The sequence below is a fragment of the Pseudoliparis swirei genome, chromosome 12, assembly GCF_029220125.1.
Source record: "Pseudoliparis swirei isolate HS2019 ecotype Mariana Trench chromosome 12, NWPU_hadal_v1, whole genome shotgun sequence".
Lineage (NCBI taxonomy): Eukaryota > Metazoa > Chordata > Actinopteri > Perciformes > Liparidae > Pseudoliparis > Pseudoliparis swirei.
In genome coordinates this window covers 16608181-16628410 of record NC_079399.1, presented here as the reverse complement: position 1 = coordinate 16628410, position 20230 = coordinate 16608181, and the positions used below count along the sequence as shown (strand labels likewise).

General features: G+C 44.0%; 1 protein-coding gene across 2 annotated transcripts in view; it reads right to left on the bottom strand.

Annotated features, from left to right (window-relative positions):
- Positions 1–20230, bottom strand: part of man1a1 (mannosidase, alpha, class 1A, member 1) — a 120024-nt gene that overhangs the window by 11395 nt on the left and 88399 nt on the right. For both annotated transcript variants that reach the window (XM_056427601.1, XM_056427602.1), the window contains exons 5-7: positions 12755–12849; positions 3667–3790; positions 3001–3094 (exon numbers count right to left, since the gene is read on the bottom strand). In XM_056427601.1, coding sequence (XP_056283576.1) covers positions 3001–3094; positions 3667–3790; positions 12755–12849 — 313 coding nt within the window. The remainder of the gene's footprint in view (positions 1–3000; positions 3095–3666; positions 3791–12754; positions 12850–20230) is intronic.

The following is a 20230-nucleotide window of genomic DNA, read 5'->3' as shown; positions in this document are numbered from 1 at the left end:
GAACAGCCGTGCATCTGATGCTCCTGGTCCGTGTGGATCACATTTTAAAAGAGACGTACGGACCAGAGCTGCTCTACATGCAAAGAGATAACTTCAGTTAGCATTTGGCGCTGTGTAAATAGATTGAGGCCCCGGGGGCTTCATAGTTATTGGTTTCTATTTGTTCAAACCCCTCTAAAACCCAGAGATGTGTTCACGAATTTAAATAAAACTTAAAAACTAAATACTTTGACATTTTGGGAAACGTGCCAATTTGCTTTCTTGTTGAGAGTGCGACAGAGATATTGTCTTGAGAATATCAGTTCTCCTCCTCTGATGTCGGTCCATTATATAATATATACGGTTGAGGCCATGAGATGGTTGGCATCGCTGAGCATGAGGACGAGAAACAGCGCCTTAAAGTTGGCATATTGACACGTTTTATATATTTTTCTTCTGTACAAAAAGCCGATTAATCTGTGGGGTTTTGACTATTTCTCTTCAGGTGGTGATGACGAGAGCCAATGGTCTCCTGGCTGTAGCTTCAAATGAACCGTACAGATAACAAAGTGGTGTCAATCTTCTCATCCAACTCTCTGCAAGAAAGAATTTCCCCAAAAAGCTATTCCTTTGAGAACCTGGTGATTTGATATATAAGCGTGTCACTTTGAGTTTGTTCTGAAGTCACATTTTTGCTCACTAGAGGTAAAAAATGACTTCAAGCCGCCTTAAGAATGGATCTTGGTAAGCAGCCCGTCAGTGTCGCTTCAATTATATCGACTCAACTGTCAGTTTTCTCTGACAAGTGGCACGAGGAGAGGTTTTACTGACGGACTCCCAAACCACACCGTGCATACCGTGTCCAATTAAATATAACCCGTCTCTCTTTAACTCCACATGTTGCTCTTTTTCCTGAACACTTATCAACCATCATCATTAACTGTTCAGCTAAATGGTTTAAAGAGTCTGATAATCGATTATACCCAATTATACCCTGTACCGGTAATCACGATCTGTGAGAGAGACAGGAGAGCGGACACGCGGTTTAAAGATGGAGATCTGGGTGGAGTTGCTTTAATTTAGACCTAAAAAAAACCCAATGGCACCTTTTAGAGTACAGTAAATAAAATAGAAAGAATAATGATATATGTATAAAACTGGGACATATAGAATAAGAGGGACAAGAGCAAGTTATACAAAGTATGACATCATTAATATTACATAACTTTCTAAATGTTCAAAAACTAACTAATTAAACTGCTGACTATTTGTCTTTGCGTTTGTTTGGTTCATTAAAGGTCATAAAAATAAAAATAGGGATATATATATATATATATATATATATGTGCGTGTGTCCATCTTATGGATGTATTCAAATTGTTTGTTTTGTCAGAAGAGATCCAATTTATCCTGACAGAAGTTGAAAAACGAAATGAAATATTCACAATTTAAAAGATAAACAAGTACATTTTAGCAGTAAAAGAGAAAATGTATTAAATCATCAGAATAGTTATTCTTCAATCTAATTTGTATCTTCCAACGCATCAATCTCTCAACTCATCCTTCCAGCTCTCATCAACAGAGACGGTTCTTAATAAAAAGCATTCAGTGTTTCCGAGAGCACTAATAAGTTATAAATAATGACAGAAGATTATGATTGTGCAATGATTGGCTTCAAGTTCATCACCTTTGAAAGTGTAATAGAGGATGAGGAGCGCCGGTGGATACTTGTTGTTAGTCAGAACAAATTACAGGCGTGGAGCGCTTTCCGTTCCCAGAGCAGCATTCAGCCCTTTGCAGCAGTAATTTGCAGACATTAGTGATCCAGCGTCATCGCGGAGAAGAAAGGTCGAACCCCTGTGACATTCTCCAAGAGACAAATGCTAATTTCTATAAATGTTTCCGATATCAGCCTCAAAATCTCGGTGACGATTAACCCAAAGATTTCCGCCTGTAGTAATGAGCGTGTATTCATGCTCCTCGGTCTCTCTGGTGGTGGTGCGTGTGTGTGGCGACAGGGCAGAAACCATCTGGTCACAAGGTTTGCTTAACATCACAGTTGAGAGGTGATATTAAGCAAACACGTTCACTGTTTACTCTCTCTGCAGCCGGTGAAGGGCCAAAGAACACCTCTTGCTTCCAGTCCAGGACGATCCACTGCGTTCAAAGCATTTAAAGCAGGGGTCACCAACCATTTTGAAACCGAGAGTTACTTCAAGGGTACAAAATAATCCGATATATATTAATTGATATAAACTTCCTGAATGACACATTTGTATAAATCACCTTTTAATAATGAGCCGCCACACGACATCCACGTGGTTTGATGAAACCTGAAGCTTTTATAACTAGGGTTTTTTGATTGTTCTGACCAACATACTGATTAAGAGCATAGCTTGTGCCAAAGACACGTACAGTAATAATACAGATTTGAAGAAGAATAGGTCCTCCCCACCGACTGTCAGTATTCAGGCCCTTATATTAATAAGCAGAGTGGTTATGTTTGCACGGGCAGCATTTTTTTTAATGCCCTGGATATCCTGTTGGAGACAGAATTTCAGGGTCATAGTGATATTTTATGCTCGTTTGGACTCGATCACTGAGATAAAGATGAACTAAATCAATGTTAAATATACCATTCAATGGAGAAAACATATTACGCTCATTAACAACGACTGACATTCTGTAACTACCTGGACTTACTGTTCACTCCGTGCATCATTTACTTTAAACTAAACTCATTGGCTGCCATCCCGGCTCTCTGAGAGACGGTACTTGCAGAGTGAGAAAGCCAGCGCAGCAGCCTCCCCAAGGTCCTAGTGCCCGGGGATTATGGCCGGGTTTTTTTGGAACGGCGCTCAATGTTGGCTATTTTTAGAACATGCCTTGCGGGCGACTCACGTGGCCCCAGCGGGCGACCAGGTGTTGGCCACCTCAAAGCAACTCAAGCAACACTAAGGAGACGACACACATTGTGGATGAAGGAGAAACTGAGTGTTGAGAAGGGGGAAGAGGACTTACGCTGGCCCCACTGGCCGCTGTTGGGGTTCAGGTAGTTGGGGTACAGCCCCTTTGGTTTGTCCAGGCGATTCAGTACTTTTCGGATGTTCATCACCTGTTAATTATTGGGAGAGAGCACAAATGAAAAGTGAACCATCTCTGCTGCTGCAGACTCAGACACAATGTGTGTTGTTCACATTGCAGCACCATCAAGGAAATAACCGGCCGCATGAGAGTGTTTAGGCAACAGGTGTTTCGTCGCAGGATGCACAGATCTAGTCGGGTGTGACGCGTGTTGCTGTTCCTGTGTAGCCAAAACAATCGGATGAATGAAATGATGACTTCTCGCCATTATCCGATCCAGAATTTGAAGCTGCATATGATGTATTTCAGCTACTTGGATCAGTATCGGTAAAACCCCTCGACTCAAAAACATCACACGGGGAAATGTCTGTGGAAGGTTTGTATGAATCGCTCTAAAAAGGAGGAAACCGTTTCATATTTGATGTCATCAATATATCGATGGGGAAATAAGAGAAGGGGTGAACAGTCTGGTTTGAACTGTACTTATTTATGCCTCTCCAAGTTCTCCGGCACGACAGACACAAAGTGCAAAGGGTGCGTGTGGAACGCACGATGCCGCCATCAACTGTTATAATATTGTCTATTTTAAAGCGTGTTTGTTACCTTCTGTGCAAAGTCGGGGTTCCCTGAGAGTTTGCTGAGGTGCATGAACTCCAGATGCAGCGTGCCGTACTCGGCCAGGATGCTGCTGCCGCCCGAAGCCCAGGGCCAGTTTCTGCCGACGCCACTGGACCAGGAGAGACAAGAGGGTTCGGTTCAACAAGATGGACGCACAGCTGCTCAATGTGTCAAGTTATTCTGTGCAGTTTTGTAAATGAGTGATTAGACCCACAATCGCTTTGTTCGCAAAGACACAAGATTCCACTCTGAGTCATGTCAGAAAGAAAGAAAGAAAAATTATCCTGAGCTCGGGGAAAACCTGCTCGTCTCGATATGAAACCGACAGCTGAACAGAGGCGGAAAATCCTCAAAGAGCCAGACGATCGGTGACTCGTACTTTGAATGGTGAAGACGACTCAAATGTTCTAGTGATCGAACACTTTGTGTTTCGACAGACGTCTTTAGCTTGAATAACATTTATTCATAAAATGGATACGGACAGAGTGACATTAACGACACTAAACGCTAACCTCACACTCCATAATAATAATGGGTACCATTTGTACCCCTCCCCCACACGCACTTGACTTCTTCATATCTTTGCTGGTGTCTCCAGGTCAGTCAGAGCGCACGGACCTCCACCCTCGCCCCCGACGCCGCCTGGAGTGACGACGAAGCCGCCGCGACCCTTCGACCAAATGTGAGAGTCACCAACCTCTGGGACGTTTGACAAGGACAGAAAACCTCGCAACAGGGTGTATGTGTGTGTGTGTGTGTGTGTTCATTAGAGGCGCTGACGGGTCACTTCCAGCCTAAAGACTGATGACGGTGCTTCTAACTACTCATGAATACATATTACTAATTCATGTACACTGTGAAACACACACCTGGATGTGTCCACTGCGATGATTACATGTGGACCTGAGCTGCACACACACACACACACACACACACACACACACACACACACACACACACACACACACACACACACACACACACACACACACACACACACACACACACACACACACACACACACACACACACACACACACACACACACACACACACACACACACACACACACACTTCCCCCTTCATGCTGCACAAGCCATAATTTGGTTCCCATTACATTTTGGATTTAATCAAGTCCAGCCGACACAGAAGACCGTGAGCCGATCTCAGGGTCAGAGAACAACATGGTGGGAAAATCCATCACTGTGGATCAGATTAAGATTGGGACTGCGTGTTGGTTGGATTTAGACCGATGCAGACATTAAAATAGGATATTAAAGTCCATGATTACCTGCCCAAAAAGTTGAATGTGTTGTATTTGTGCTATCCCCACGGTTCCCTTTTGCTGGATTGCTTTCCGTCTTCCTCAAAGCAAATACCGACAACACGGGACACGCTGCATTTTGTTTTGCAGTCGCTTTTGGCTGCCAGCCCCTCGACCGGGACAAGTAACTGCAAAAGACGCACATGGAAAGCTGCCGATGGCCAACGATCAAGAGAAAAGCTCCATCCTCTTTCCGATATGGTTGCACGACCTTTGGGCCGTAAATGGAGCTTTTATTTCCCCGGTAGAAACAAACCCGAACTAAACGGCGACGGTGTCATTATTGCATAGCTGCTGGGTATTGATGGACCCGCTGGAGGGAAAGGAGGGAGGCGCGGTAGAACCAGCACCGGGACTGGGCAGACGGTCAGTGGGAGGAGAGGTTTCCAGAAGGGAATAACGGCGCTCAGGAAAACGCTCCCACTTTGGCCCACTGGGACGGCCAACAGCAACACAACCAGAACGTTCCACATAGAAGCTCTTAATCCAAACCATATGGCGTCTTTTAGTGTTGTAGATATTTTTTAAAGAACATTATTCCTTCAACCTCATAAATCCATCAACTTCCCCCAAGTCAACTTGTAGGCTTGATCTGTCCGTCCATCTTATTCAACCTTTTAGAAACCCTGTGATGAACGACAACTCTCTTCTCCGGGTCGAGTGGAGGTAACACACACTTCTTTGCAAGTCGCCTGTTCAGTCCGATTCCTCCCAAAGCCTCGCTGAGAGGAAACGCTAAATCTGTTAGGGAGAACAAAACAACAGAGAGAAGCTGCTGTGGAAACCAAACACACACCAGCGAAGGGAAGATATAAATGAAATCCTCAGAGACGGATGGATAAGGAAGGGTGTGTTAGGCGCATCAATCTGGCCTACTTGGGCCAAATACGACACCGGGAATGAGCTTATATGTGACTTTTCATAGAAATAAAACACTCCTCTGGCAAATGAGAGTTGAAGCAATAAGCAATAAAATGCACCCTCGAAGGGTTAAAACCAGTGGGGTGGTAGTTGGTCAGGTATGACCACTGGCATAAAGGGGCGAATAGATATGGCTGTGCAGCTGACATTCAGTAGTATTAACCTGTCATGGTCACTTGTAACCATCGTTCAGCTGAGACATAAAGTCTCTGTGAAGCCGACTGCATGTACAGAATGATAGTTGAATTCAAACTAACGTGATTGGAAACTGGCATTCGTCCATTGACATACAGCGCAACACAACTGTACTGGTCCGTCTGACGGTGGTGGCCCACTAGCTCGCTCCTCATCCTCTCTCTCTCCTACGGGCTGCAACGAGAGTTATTACAAGCGCTGAGCTACGAAACTTCGGTTTGATTTATGAACTCTTTGCACAGCAGAACAAACCCAATAAATCGGTCAACGTTTCAGAAGATCTTTGATCGGCCTTTCAAACCAATGTCAAGACATTATCTGGCAAAGATAAAGCAATGACATCTCATGCAAAATGGGAATTCATTTCCCCGGTTGACTGTTTCGTGACCTCGGTGGGTTTTAGTTTCTCAGCCATGAAGATTCATATCAACAGCTGGCTGAATAAAAGGTCTCAGTTGGTTCAGTTTACGAACAGGAGACAGATTGCTGCCTCTCTTTTTGTCCTCACGCAAGGTAGGACTTTCTTGATGAGAATGTGCAAGGCTTCGACGAACACATCACAGCGGATATTGATCAGCCGCCATCATCTCGGATCGGACTGATATGTTTGTTTGGCTAACAGGATCTAGTCCGCGCAGAAAGCTTTTAATGAGTCTGCTCAGCCGGCATCTAATCCTGTTACATAACGGTTACAATGGAGATGTGAAATCAATGGAATTAATGAGGTTTGAAAAAAGATATTTGGGTAAAACTTTTCCTTTTATGTTTTTAAGCCAGAACGGACGTCATTAAAAATAGCTGTGGCGGGCTCAAGCTCTACGGGATTCAGACCGGACAGCAATGCTTCAGAGCGACAGGTGTTACGGTTTAACGAGTGACCGCGTTACCTGGTGACTTTCAGCCAAATGTGTCCGTGGTTGCTGGTAGAAAGTTAAAATATATGGTCGGCGCAGGTGATAAACACCGATGAGCATGTAGATAAAATTGAATTGAATGAAGCTTTTTTGTGTGTTTTCAACAGCTGCCGTCGTGACGAGCAACCGCAGACACGTTCTGCAGAGAGACACCAGTTAGCACGGTCACCTTTTCATCCCAAACGCAGACGGCGTCGCACTATTATTAGCTCGGTCGTGGTATTTCGCGTCACGTGCATGACCTCAGATGAACTGGTTGACTTGCATGTGTTTGTGTGTTCTACCAGCTCACAGATCTCAAAGTCGATTTGTTGAGGTTGCATTTGAGCTCTTTGGAGGTTGATGCCCCTCCATTGCAGCGTCTGACCGAGTTGCTGTAAAGAAACCTACAAATTCTGGGGCACCGATGAGACAAAACTATAAGTTAACATGTGTAATACATCTCACATGTAATCTCTGTTTAATAATGTTCAAAGTAGTTGGGGTATTAGATTCGGTGTGGTGTATTGTATTGTACATTCTGGCACCAGGGTGGAGACTCAGTTTTTAAGGGGAGGGGGGGGGGGGGTGACGCCCCTCTAGCTGGAGGCGGGGTTTGTCTTACAGGTGCCGGGGAGGCGGAGTATCAGCGCAACCGGGATCGATGCCGTTGTGAATTATGAAGGTTTTGCATCGTCCTCTTTCCGTCTTTCTCGTTTGTTCTTTTGAGGGTGTCCAATCTTCTCATACCAGGATTTGAACTGGCCAATCCTCGCTGCCCTCCAATTCATATTCAGTCTATATTTTATCATTATTTGTTGTTGTTGTCTCCTCCTCCTCCTCCTCACAACATGCCATGACTTCCGTTTCCCTCCTGCTTTACTCGCCTTAATATCTCTTCCTCTATGGTCTTAAAATCGATTGTACTTCTCCTCCAGGCACAAAGAAAATGTGAATTGCGATAGATGCACAGTTAGGAACTTAATTAGAGGCTTTAAATCACGGCTGCCTTCCACTCCCTCAGGAGAGTGAGCGCAAGTGTGTGAATGTGTGAATGTGTGTGTGTGTGTGTTTGCTTTCAGAATAAATCTCTGGCTACCCCGACTGCCAGACTCAGCAGTGAGACAGTGTTACGACCAACACTGGGATGGAGTGTTTGTACACCTGCAAGCCCGTTGTGTAGAAACACCTAGAACCAGCCGTAGTTTCCCCAAACTCTAAACAATTATAGAATTGAAAATTAAGGCCACAAATTACGACTAAAATGACTCATTAGAGCCCAGATTTGTCACCTGATATTATCTGTGATATCATGACTATTACTTTATATGTCAGCCGTAATAATCAATAATTTATAAACCGTGTGGACATTACAAAGATACTCCAGCAGAGAGCGCCGACAAACACAACTTAATGAAACAGCTGGTTCTAAATACCGTGCCAAAAGCCTTAATGACTAAATCTGAACCCATCAACCATAAGAAGCAGAATGAAATCACTTCTCCTGGCAGCATCGAGTGTCCCAAGAAGCTTTCCTGAGCCTGAGTGTGTGACTGTGTTGCTGGGACACAACACTGCTCCTCTGCTATACCTCCCAGCCACCACTAGGGGCTGAGCTCAGGGTGCAGACCACACCGCCTCCAGTGACAAAACTATCGTAACAGAAACTAGAAACGATTATCTGAACGTGTTGTTGTTGAGAGGTCTGGTGGCAGCCTGGAAATGAGACCACGTTACCTTTAGGAAAGAAACCATCGTTGTCTGATTAGAATTTAAATTGATTTTGTTCATGACGTTTCATATTTTACGACTTCTTATTCTTCTTATCCTGCTGCTGTTGCCGACGACTCACCCCTTTACTTTCCTGTTGAGCACTCGGGCCATATTCTGCTGTTGCACTTTTAGCGCAGCTCGAAATAAAAATACGAAATGGCTGCTCTAAATGTTAATAAGCCGACATCAGTTTGTACGCAGCGCAGCAAGTTCATTTTCCCATCACGGCTAGAATAAAAGGCTTCATGACGGAGAGCCGCTTCGTAGGGTCACCCAGCGTGACAACCTCTCTAGTCTGGACTCATAGAGCCATTCTGCATCTAGGCCTATTAATCAAACTCGGAGACCCCAAGAGCTAAAGATTGATTGCTTTGGCCTCAGAGCTGAAGGACTCAATCTGTCCCACTTTCTTTCTTTTTTTTACATTTTATTCTGTGAGATAAGAAAAAAGTAGAAGTTTGCTTTAACAATGGAGCTGCATTCATATGACGACATTGTTTTAATCCGTGTTGAGACTTTATTTGAGTCGAGTACAATCTGTCATGGTCGGTGACGGTGGGCAGCTAACTTACAGTGAGTGTGTGTATGTGTGTGCTCATCAAGAATGAACAGTTCATTTCTCAGGAGCACAAATCTAGACACCTCAACACAACACAAACACACAAGCCTCATCCCATTAAGGCAAGTCAGGATGCAGTGAGTGATTTGCAAGAGCTTTATCTGTCTGAATGTTCATGGGGGAGCTGTGGGACATAGTGGCTGAAGCAGATAACGACCGGGTAACGAGTTAGTGTGTGTGTGCGTGCGTGCGTGTGTGTGTGTGTGTCTGCGTGTGTGAGAAAAAGTGAGTGTCAGAGGAAATAGGGTAAGCAGTTTGTCTTCAGGGTGCTGCCACGGCTTTCCTTACTAAATAGCAGCAACTCAATATTGAAGGAACTTCATGTGTACCAATATCTACTTTTACTATGTTTCAATTACTTTATATGACGTTGGAGCTATTACATATTATATATATATATTTTTTTTTAACTTGAAACTGTTACTTCTTTAAGGGATAGATTGTCTAAAAGCATCCAATTGAATGAATGAGTCCAAATGTTTTGATGAGTTTTGACTTTGCCCTTTTCGTGTCTGGCTCCCATCATTCATATTGATTCAATTACTAAAAAGGCAACCGACATCACTCACAGGCAGCAACAACAAAAAAGGTCAATATTTCTATATTCACATTTAATTCACTAATATTGATAGTTTATTCTCTATTAATGACTACTTTTGGATTTGATACCATTCATGTACATTTTAAATGGATTCATAACGGTCAGAAACTTTTTATCTAAATGTCTTTTGATTTAATGTACTGAATTAAATATACTGTATTTGTGCTCGGTGAATACTTTCCAAGATATGATAAATGTAAATTATTTTATTAAAATTGGTAAATTAAATTAAAACTGCTAAATTCGGGGGAAAACGTTGAACTGCTTGTGAATCCACAGAGACACCAGATTTGTTGAGACAGTAGTGTGTGGCAGATCAATTAAACAACTCAATCGGATCTACACAGCATTTTACTCTGTTAGTGTCAATCAATGGGTTGAAGTACACACACACACACACACACACACACACACACACACACACACACACACACACACACACACACACACACACACACACACACACACACACACACACACACACACACACACACACACACACACACACACACACACACAGAGAGAGAGAGAGAGAGAGAGAGAGAGAGAGAGAGAGAGAGAGAGAGAGAGAGCGAGAGAGCGAGAGAGCGAGAGAATGGGGGGGGGGGGGGAGAGAGAGTCCAGGTCCAGCCTGTGAACCTTTAGTGGCCAAGAGGCTGTTTCAAGTTTCTTCTGGAAAAAGAATCCACTTGAATTAATAATTCTGTGGAGATTTTCTTTTTAAATGTATATATTTATATATATAAATATACATACATACATATATATCTATATATACATATATATATTATCTATATATACATATATCTATATATAGATATAGATATATATATATCTATATATAGATATACACATTTAAAAATAAATAAACTAAATCCTGAATGTTTTTGTCCAGACAAGTGCAAACCCAGACAGGCAGAGACTCTCTTTTATGACAAGTATCTCGTTCTCTGAAATGAACACAGGTTTACTCGGCGGCGAGGCAATGGCACGTTTAAACCGTGGCCTCGTTTCTCGTCGCCCCTCTGGGTTTCTCTTCAGCTGGCTAGAGGGCAGAGCGATGAGAAACCGTGGAGAGGGAATACAGCGAACGAGGCCGCGGAGTGGACCGACAGCTGGAGAAGATACTGGGTCACTCAAGGTAAGATGGACGGACTGAGAAATATAAACATTTTATTATCTATTATTGTTGCCGGAAATGAAGAACGGAACTGAGACTAAAAGAGCAAAAGATAGGGGAGAGACGGGGGTGAAGGGAGAGATGATAATTGCAAAGTGTGTCTCTGCGTGTTTTACAGATTCACTTCAATCTGGGTCAAGGTTGTGCAGACAGTCCAACAGCTCCGAACCACGCCGCTTCAGAAGAGCTCCTCGTGTTTATCTCAGACTGCCCATCTGTGAGGATCCTTCTGGAAGCCGGTCCCTCCCGCCCCGTCTAACAGTCACACAGCAAATACTATATGTGGGCCACAATCTCCACCAGATCAAGTCTTTGATTTCTCAGTTAAACTTGAAATGTTTGACATAAACTGGATGAAAAGAAAGCGATCCACAAGTAATTGGTCCGCGTCCACTTGCTTTCTTTAAATTGGTATTCTATTGATGGCCAGCGGGAAACACCCAGCGCCCTCTTGGATTTAAAAAGCAACGCCTGTTCCTCTCCTTGGTCCCGCTGGCCATCCCTCTCTTCGCTGTATCGGCGCTCTCTTTCCTCGAGCTCGTCAGTCATCGTTCCGGGAGGCCGGATTGTAAACGTACATGTGAGGCGACGCACGTGGAACCGGCAATTTAGGCGAAGGCAAAAGTCCAGCGGTTCTTAATTTTGCTCCGACGAAAATCAATTATCTAGAATCAGAATGTGCAGTTGAAAAACATTAATTTAAAACACACACACACACACACACACACACAATTTGTCACGGCACGTTCATCGCCATGACAACCTGCCTTTTAATTAAGGTCTGACGAACAGCAGAGCGTCGCGTCTCTCTCCGGGGGAAGACCGATACAACAAGGGAACGCAGGGAGAAAGAAAGAGGTGCTCGTCACCTGTGATTGACAGAGCAAGTGGAGGCTGGCAGGTGTGCGTCCGCTTTGACGTCCACAGTGCGTCTCTATACGTGTGCTTGTTAAATAGTTCAGGGCTTCGTTCAGGCAAAACTACTAGAAAAGATTATCGTCACACAGCGTTCATTGTTGGACGGAGATTAGACGCAAATTCTGTTTTCTGTGTCCAAAGAGGAAGCTCTTCATGTTAATCTTAAAAACTTGAACGTAAAAACTTCTTTGAAGAATAAAGACAAATGCTCTTGGCCGTACAACTCATAAACTACCACTCACTTTACTACCAAGTTTCCTTCTTGTCTTTTTATACATATCCTTTGATACAAACTAAAAAGGAAAGTGCACTGTCATCTGATCATGTCATCCTGTGTGTCTGCATTGTATTGTTTTTCATGTCCTCCAAAGCACCAGCTCCAAACCGATGACCTCGTCATAAATAGTAGCTTCACATTGCGGGTAGCCAGCCGCTGGCACTTAGTCCTGGATGAAAAACCAAAACCACTTCTGACCGACCGTGTAAAACTAAAACATCTCAGCGTGGCCGTGTGAGAGGGAACAGAGAGCAGCTTGTGCTCATCCGGCTCACAGAGAGACCACACATCTCTTTAAAGTATCAAACCGTAAAACAGACCTCAAATACCACCCGAGAAGAGCGAGCTTGTGTGTGTGTGTGTGTGTTCCACCTCTTGAGGTTAAGCAGAGCCCAGGGGATGCCAGTGGGCGTTTTGAAGGCCGGCAGCAGCTTCTCACCCAGCTCCACTGCTTTCCTCCGGTAAACCTGAGAGAGACAGACAGACGCCATTAGAGGAGAAGAGTCTTTCACTTCTCTTGACCGACACTCGAAGAAATAAACTGCATCCACGAAGGGAAAAGAAAACACACGACATTCAGTGTCCGACCTTGTCCTCGCGATACTTTGGGCTGTTATCCGACTGCGTAAACGTACCAGATCACTTCCCTCAAGGACGCCGTGGAGTTGTAATAATGATATGACAACAAGTGTTGATTATCTATATTATGGATTCATCTGACATTTATTTTCTTAATCAACTCATTGCTTTCAAAAGTCCGTCATATGTCCAGATTATATTTGAATTCCCAAGATATTCAGGATATTATGCAAGACACACAACGACATGAAATCCTCATATTTAAGAAGCTGAAACCAGCAAAACAAAATCGAGCAAAATACAAAATAGTTGCCGTTACAATTGCAGTTACTGTTAAATGTGGATCATGCATTTTGAGCTTAGTCTCATGAGATTTGTTTGCATATTTATAATGAGTATGTCCCGTTGTCATCATTAAGCTGCAATAAGAGGTGATAAAAAAATACATCCATAGATGCAGTTTCGGCAAACAAAAGACAAACACTTTTATAAGTTAGCACTGAGTCGCGGCTGTTTCTGCTGCAACGGGAAACCACATTTGTTTCCCCTTGAATAAAACAATAACTCCATAATCAGAAACAAGTGCTCCTTGTCTTCGATGTCCTGGTCCAAGCTTCTGTGTTCACTCATGTGAGCGGACGGCTTGTGTTGGCTGTGAATGTGAAGTACTTCCACATTTGTCTCCGGGGGCAACGGGGTTTGGCCAAAGAGGGAATGGACTGTTTCACAGCGTTGCCACACGGCTCGACTCAAACCGCTCTCCACTGACGAGAGGGAGAAGGACGCCACGTCGGTCGAGTTTCTCTGCAGTCCACATGTTCATGGACAATGCATTTCCCTTCATCACTGAGCCTTGATGTAGAGTGGGAGTGCTCGTGTGGCACAGAGTTATTCCACTAGTTAAACACAGTTAAACAGTGAAATGATTTAGGATTTAGGAATAAAAAAACATAAGATAAGGTGATACTTTTGAAGCTTATCTCATGAGGAAACAAGCTCATTGTTCAGAGAATAACTTCTTCTCGATCCAGCGAAACATTCTGAGGAGACAAATACTTCTCAATCCAAAATATAAATGCAGGGAAACCAGGTTTTGCTCATTTCTCAAAAGAACTGAGAACACCAAAAAACGTTTCGGTCTTTGATTGTATTTGCAAATCCAACGCAGCACTGATCCGACGCGGCTGAGGAGGCGGCCTTAATTCGGTCGTGACGGCGGCGCATTACCTTCCAATTCATTCTCGAATTGTGTGTTTCAATTACACAGAGGAGCATTTCCACCGCACACGCGCTTTAAATATTTAAGTGCGATGCGGCCGACAGCCTCGTAACAATTCTCAAACTTTCCGCGTGAATACCGTCGATGACGCTTTTGCCATTTACTCAAAACGAGCCGTAACGAACGCATCGATTCAGCGGTTTAAGTGGAGTCAACACTGCTCTCCTCTCCTTACGAGCGCTCGCTCGCGTCCCTCTTTTGTCGCTGCACCGCCATTATTCTTTCCTACAGTGTCAGGAACACCTGTCATACACAGAGGCGGCTCGGCTCCCAAAGGAACTGCCAAGCGGCGGCGTGTGAGAGACGGGCGGCTCGGGGGGCTACTCGTCAAAACAATGTGGACACTCGACAGCCTTCAGGAGGCCGAGGCGGGGAAAGGTTACCGAGAGCTGGACGAGGACGAGAGGACACGGGAATGTGGTGTTCATGTGGAATGAGGAGACATGAGCGAAAATGACAGTCTGGAATTTAACATTGTGGGCGAAAAGAAGAAATGTCAAAAGGTCCCTGTGTTTTTAAAACTTGTAAAGATGCCAGGAGTTGTCCGTGGACGCGGTAGCTCAGTTGGTTTTTCTGCACCCGGCTAATCCTCGGGCCGTCATCGGAGGAAAAAGAAAACTAGATGGCGAGCTAACGGCGAGCCAGCTTGCTTGAAGGTGACAGAAAAGAGGCCAAACCGCCGGCTGGTGGGCAGCGGCTCTAGCTGCCACGAACCAGACCGTAAAGCCCCACGGACGCGCGTTGTCCCCCGAACAACTAATAACTATCACCATGTGGTTGGTACTCGTCAGCTGGCCACGGAGAGCAGATCATTCACAGGTCGACTCATGTTTATTCAAATTTATGTCGGATGTCAAAGTCACAGCTCCAAAACCTGCCCGAAGAAAACTGCATCTTGAACGTCATGGATTGTCGTGAACTTTAATCTCATGAAACGAGTTTGAGGATGGATATGTTGGTACACACACACACACACACGATCGCTCTGTGTCCAATATCATTTCAAAAGGACTTCCCAGAAGGAGGGTTCCGGGGTGAGATTTGTGGCGACACCGTTGACACCAAATTACCTCGCCGTGCGAGTGTGTCTGTGTTGGGGAGCCGAGTCGTAACAAGGCATCACATCCCAGTGATGAATGCCTTTAATAACGCCGGGAGCACACTGAGGGGGGAATAAGTAACACTCCCAGGGACACACAGGAGAATACATTAAACACACCCGATGTCCAAGGCCATCAAGCACACTGCCAACAAGCTTTAATGAGCAATTGAAACACACAGAGAGAGAGAGAGACAGCGAAAGAGAGAGAGAGGGAGAGAAAGAGAGAGAGACAGAGAGAGAGAGACAGAGAGACAGAGAGAGACAGCGAGAGAGAGACAGCGAGAGAGAGAGACAGCGAGAGAGAGACAGCGAGAGAGAGAGACAGCGAGAGAGAGAGACAGAGAGAGAGAGAGAGACACAGAGAGAGAGAGACAGCGAGAGCGAGAGAGAGCGAGACAGCGAGAGAGCGAGAGACAGCGAGAGAGAGAGAGACAGAGACAGCGAGACAGAGAGAGAGCGAGAGAGAGAGACAGCGAGAGAGAGAGAGAGAGAGTGAGAGAGAGAGTGACAGAGAGAGAGCGAGAGACAGCGAGAGAGAGAGAGAGAGACAGAGAGAGAGCGAGAGCGAGAGAGAGGCAGAGAGAGCTCGTGGCTACATCCATTAGTAAAACTGATGTTAATAATCAACTTTCACACCTGGGCATTTGTGACCAAATAGCCGTCAGGAAAATAAAATATTTTGATAATAACACATTTTTCTCTGTAAGTCCCTCTTGTTGACTGTTATACTTCTGGCCTCAGAGCATATCTGTCATGCTGCGAACAGGAAGTGACAGGTTTCATAAAACGGGAGCAGATGAAGTGAGAGCAGGAGGACGTGTGTGCCGTCATCCTTCTACCTGTTAAGTCATGAGGAAATGAATCGTCAGAACACGATCTTTCACTGGAACCTTTAAAGGTGATACGGTACCTTATGATGGATCACTTCCTCCCATTTAAAAATAAAAAAACCAACTGATATTTGGTCGTTCATGGTCACTTTCTGCCGGCTGTAGAGCGTGTGCCTCTGTAAATGAAATCCACCGTCACCCAACAATCCATGTGACTCTTGTTTAGGAATACCAGAAAGTAAGTAGTCAATAACAATACCCGTCAAAAGCCACATTCCCAATACCCAGTTCAATAGCACGGGACAAAAAGAAATAATTACCAGTTTGAGCTGGGTCATAAATTCCCCCAAACAGCTGTACGGTATATATTCAAGCTTTTCCAACTTTCTCACGATGTTGCTTTATCAGGGCACAAAAAAAGTCACATTTAGGACCCCGTAGGTGTCGAGCGTCTGGTTGTCTTCTGATTAAAGAGAGTCATACTGCTCAGATTACCACCAGGCCTGTATAAAACAGCCCTTCATTTATGAAACCATTTCACACAGCTGAATAAATGGAGATGATTCAGGTCAGAGAATGATCACAAAGACAAAGAAGGACATGGCGGGACGGGTTAAAGCTCCTGGGAGGAAAAGAACAAGTAGAACAAGAAGGGTGGGGGGGGACATCTGCTTTGCCTTCCCTCTTGAAGGTTTGGCCGTGATGTTTGCCCTTCAAAATAAGAGTCAACCACTCAATACATTCAATAGAAAACCTCAGATTTTAGTGGCTCAGGGGTCGACTATCGGTTTCTGGACTCATCCCTCGTGGACACACAAACGGTTTGAAGCCTCATGGCAACACAGTACATATAATAATGGCATCTTGATGTGGGACATTTGCTGATAGTCACCAAATGAAGTGAAAGTGAGAGAGTACATCAGGAAAGCCGAACACAAACATGACCGGTGTACTTCTTCAGCGTATAGATCGGTTCTTCTCAACACCGTCAACAAGGAGACTTTCAATGAGCTGTTAAACACAACAAAGAAAATCAATGGATTCAATGGATCGACTGTAAATCCTGTAGAAGCACAAATGCCATGTTTGGACAAAATAAAGAATTGTTTTTTTTAAAGTAAAACTTATATCTCTTTACAACCTCCCTCACTATTATTTCACATATACACAGCCTGAACTATATTTTTTAAAGCACACACACCCAGCAGATCGGGAGGTTTTACTCACTGAATTTGACAAAAAGTGCATTAGATTAGAATCACAAACTCAATCTAGCCGGAGAAAACAAGACGTCCGACGACCTCCCCTTGGACTTTGGGAAACGGTCACAGGTATTTTTTAAATAGCTTAAGGCATTTAGACCAAAAAATGACATGAATAATTGTAGTGGCCATTTGTCGTACGAAATCAAACAAAACTATAAATCAAACTGCCACTGATGCGCCGTGGGTTTCGGTGTTGACGCATGCAAAAAAAAAGGTACTGTCCATTTCCGACTGTTATTATTCTGATAATGTATTTCTAAAACCAACAAAAAAGAACAAACTAAATGTTGACACTTCCTCTCTGTGCTGTGGTAAAACACCATTGGCCACCCTGGTGCATGCTGGTCCTGTGCCTACCCACCTCTACATATAACCACAGGTGCCCAGTGTTACCCAATCAGTGAACCTACAACTAAATATATTAAACTAAACTACAACTTTCATAAGAAACAAGTAACATATCAAAATATAACCTAAATAAGCAATAAACAATCAATATTACTTTAAAATAAAACCTAAATACAAATGTCAAATTAAATAGCTCCAACATTAACAGAGAAGATGATCGTTTATGCTATTAGTCGATAATGGAAAATATTCATTTTTAGCAGCTCAGATTCTTTTACGTGTTAAAGAATGAAGCGCCACCAAAGGTCAAACACGCAGACATACGGCCATTAACAACATTACTTTTGGATCTTCAGTTTCCCAAAAACACGACTGTAAAGTTGAACCCTATTTTGAGCATTGGTGCTGAAATGCAGAATAAGCCACAGGTGGAAGCTGCCCTTCCCCCGCCCCACTTTCATGATGCCGAGCCCAGACGACAGGTGTCGGGACACGCGTGTGTTGGCCAGACGAAGATAAACGACATGCGTTACGAATTATATTAGGGTCAAAGTCGTGAATGGAATCTCGTTTAGGTCTGTTTGGAGTGAGGAGATGGAAGGTCCCGACAAGGAAAGTAATGTTTTAAATATGTGGGAATGGGTAGGTGTTTAAATGAGTGTGTGTGTGTATGTTGTATGTGATGCAGTCTGCAGAGAGCCGCCTGGACAGCTCCCTAACTAAGATGAATGACCCAGCAGGTTTTAGGGGACACGTGGCCCAGAATAATAATTCCTCCTCCTCCTCCTCCTCCTCCTCCTCCTCCTCCTATTGGAAAATCTTTTAATACAATTTATACCCAGTTATATTTACATGCACATGGCCAACCGCTATTTTTTTAACTTTTAGATATTTGTGTTGAATTTCCCAAGGTTTATTCTTGCCTCTTTCATCAATATTTTTCTTAATAAAGACACATGTCTACCAATCTGCTTCTTGAATGCCTCTTTTTAGGTGTTCCAGTACTACACAACATAACCTGCACATAGGCCTCCAGCACCACAAGTACCTATCGGGCATAAACTACATGTTTATGTGTTGGCATCATAACCTCATTTATGAGGTAAAATACTACTTTATAATGATACTTTCACAGTCACAGAAAAATATGATTCAAGAAAAGAATCCAAAGGTGCATCACAGTGCACCATGGTGACCTTAGCAGGGGGGCGGGGCTGATGTATAACTTTAACTGAGATGTCTTCAAATCATTATTTATCCCTTTCATTCTCACTCTCTGGTGAATGCAGGAGCACACTTTATGTTCTAGTCAGTCAGGACACGCAATGTGTTCATTATGGTTGTGATGAACGGACTAGAAAACGGCACTAATTTACACGACAATAGGCCTCGTCGACCCGCTCGAGCACAAACACCAACGGCTCGCTACCAGCTGCTCGACGACGTCATGAGCCTCAGCCTCACGCAGTCATTGTGTTTATTTCAAGTGCACATTACATTATGCGTTTCATTATGTTTCACGTTGCATGAAGAAAAAAGGGTCCAGAAGTGGTATGTTTCACTCCCTGAATTAACAAGTCCGTGCAGGTAGAAACTGACTGAAGTGTGAGCCAGAGAACGACGCCTCAGTGATGGCTGAATATAAGGCCTGCTGACTTGAGGGCTGTATTGGAGAAGCATAGGACACACACACACACACACACACACACACACGCCCTCTCCATTGTCAAAGTCGTTCCCTCACTGTCTCTCCTACGTCGAGGTTTGATCATTTGCTTCCGGGAAAACAAAAGATGGAGGGGGAGAACACTAAACATCAATCAATCTTTGGCTCGAGGAGACAAATTTGCAACGATGACAGCAGAGCACACGGCAAGAGAGGAAGGGAAAGGTAAGGAAGAGAGAGGAAAGGAAAGAGAGAAACAAGGGAGACGGAGAAGAGGAACATAGGGAAGAGGAAAGAAAATTACAAGAAAGGAGAGGAGGCTGTCAAACACAGCCGAGGCCTGTATGTATGAACATTGATTGATACGTTGCCTGATATGCAAATTTGAGAAAAACTGGAGAAAAAGCACAGAGGTGCATCATACACGAGAGTCCTCTTCACATATCTTGTCCAGCAGAAATGATTCATCCTCATAACTGCTGCTCACAGCAGGACAAAGCTATGGAAATGTGAGGTGACATGAAATATAAGAAGATATCCGCCACAGGGGAGGACGACTTTACATGGAAACCACATATTTTGGAAGAATATGGAAACCATATCAATCCAGTTCAGCTGGGTCGGATGACTGTTTTTCTTCTTTCCTGAACAGCTGAATGCGTTTTTCCCCCCGAGTACCTCACTGGAGTGTTAAAAGAGGAGAGATACACTACCGTTCAAAAGTTCGGGGTCACCCAGACAATTTCGTGTCTTCCATGAAAAATCACACTTTTATTTAT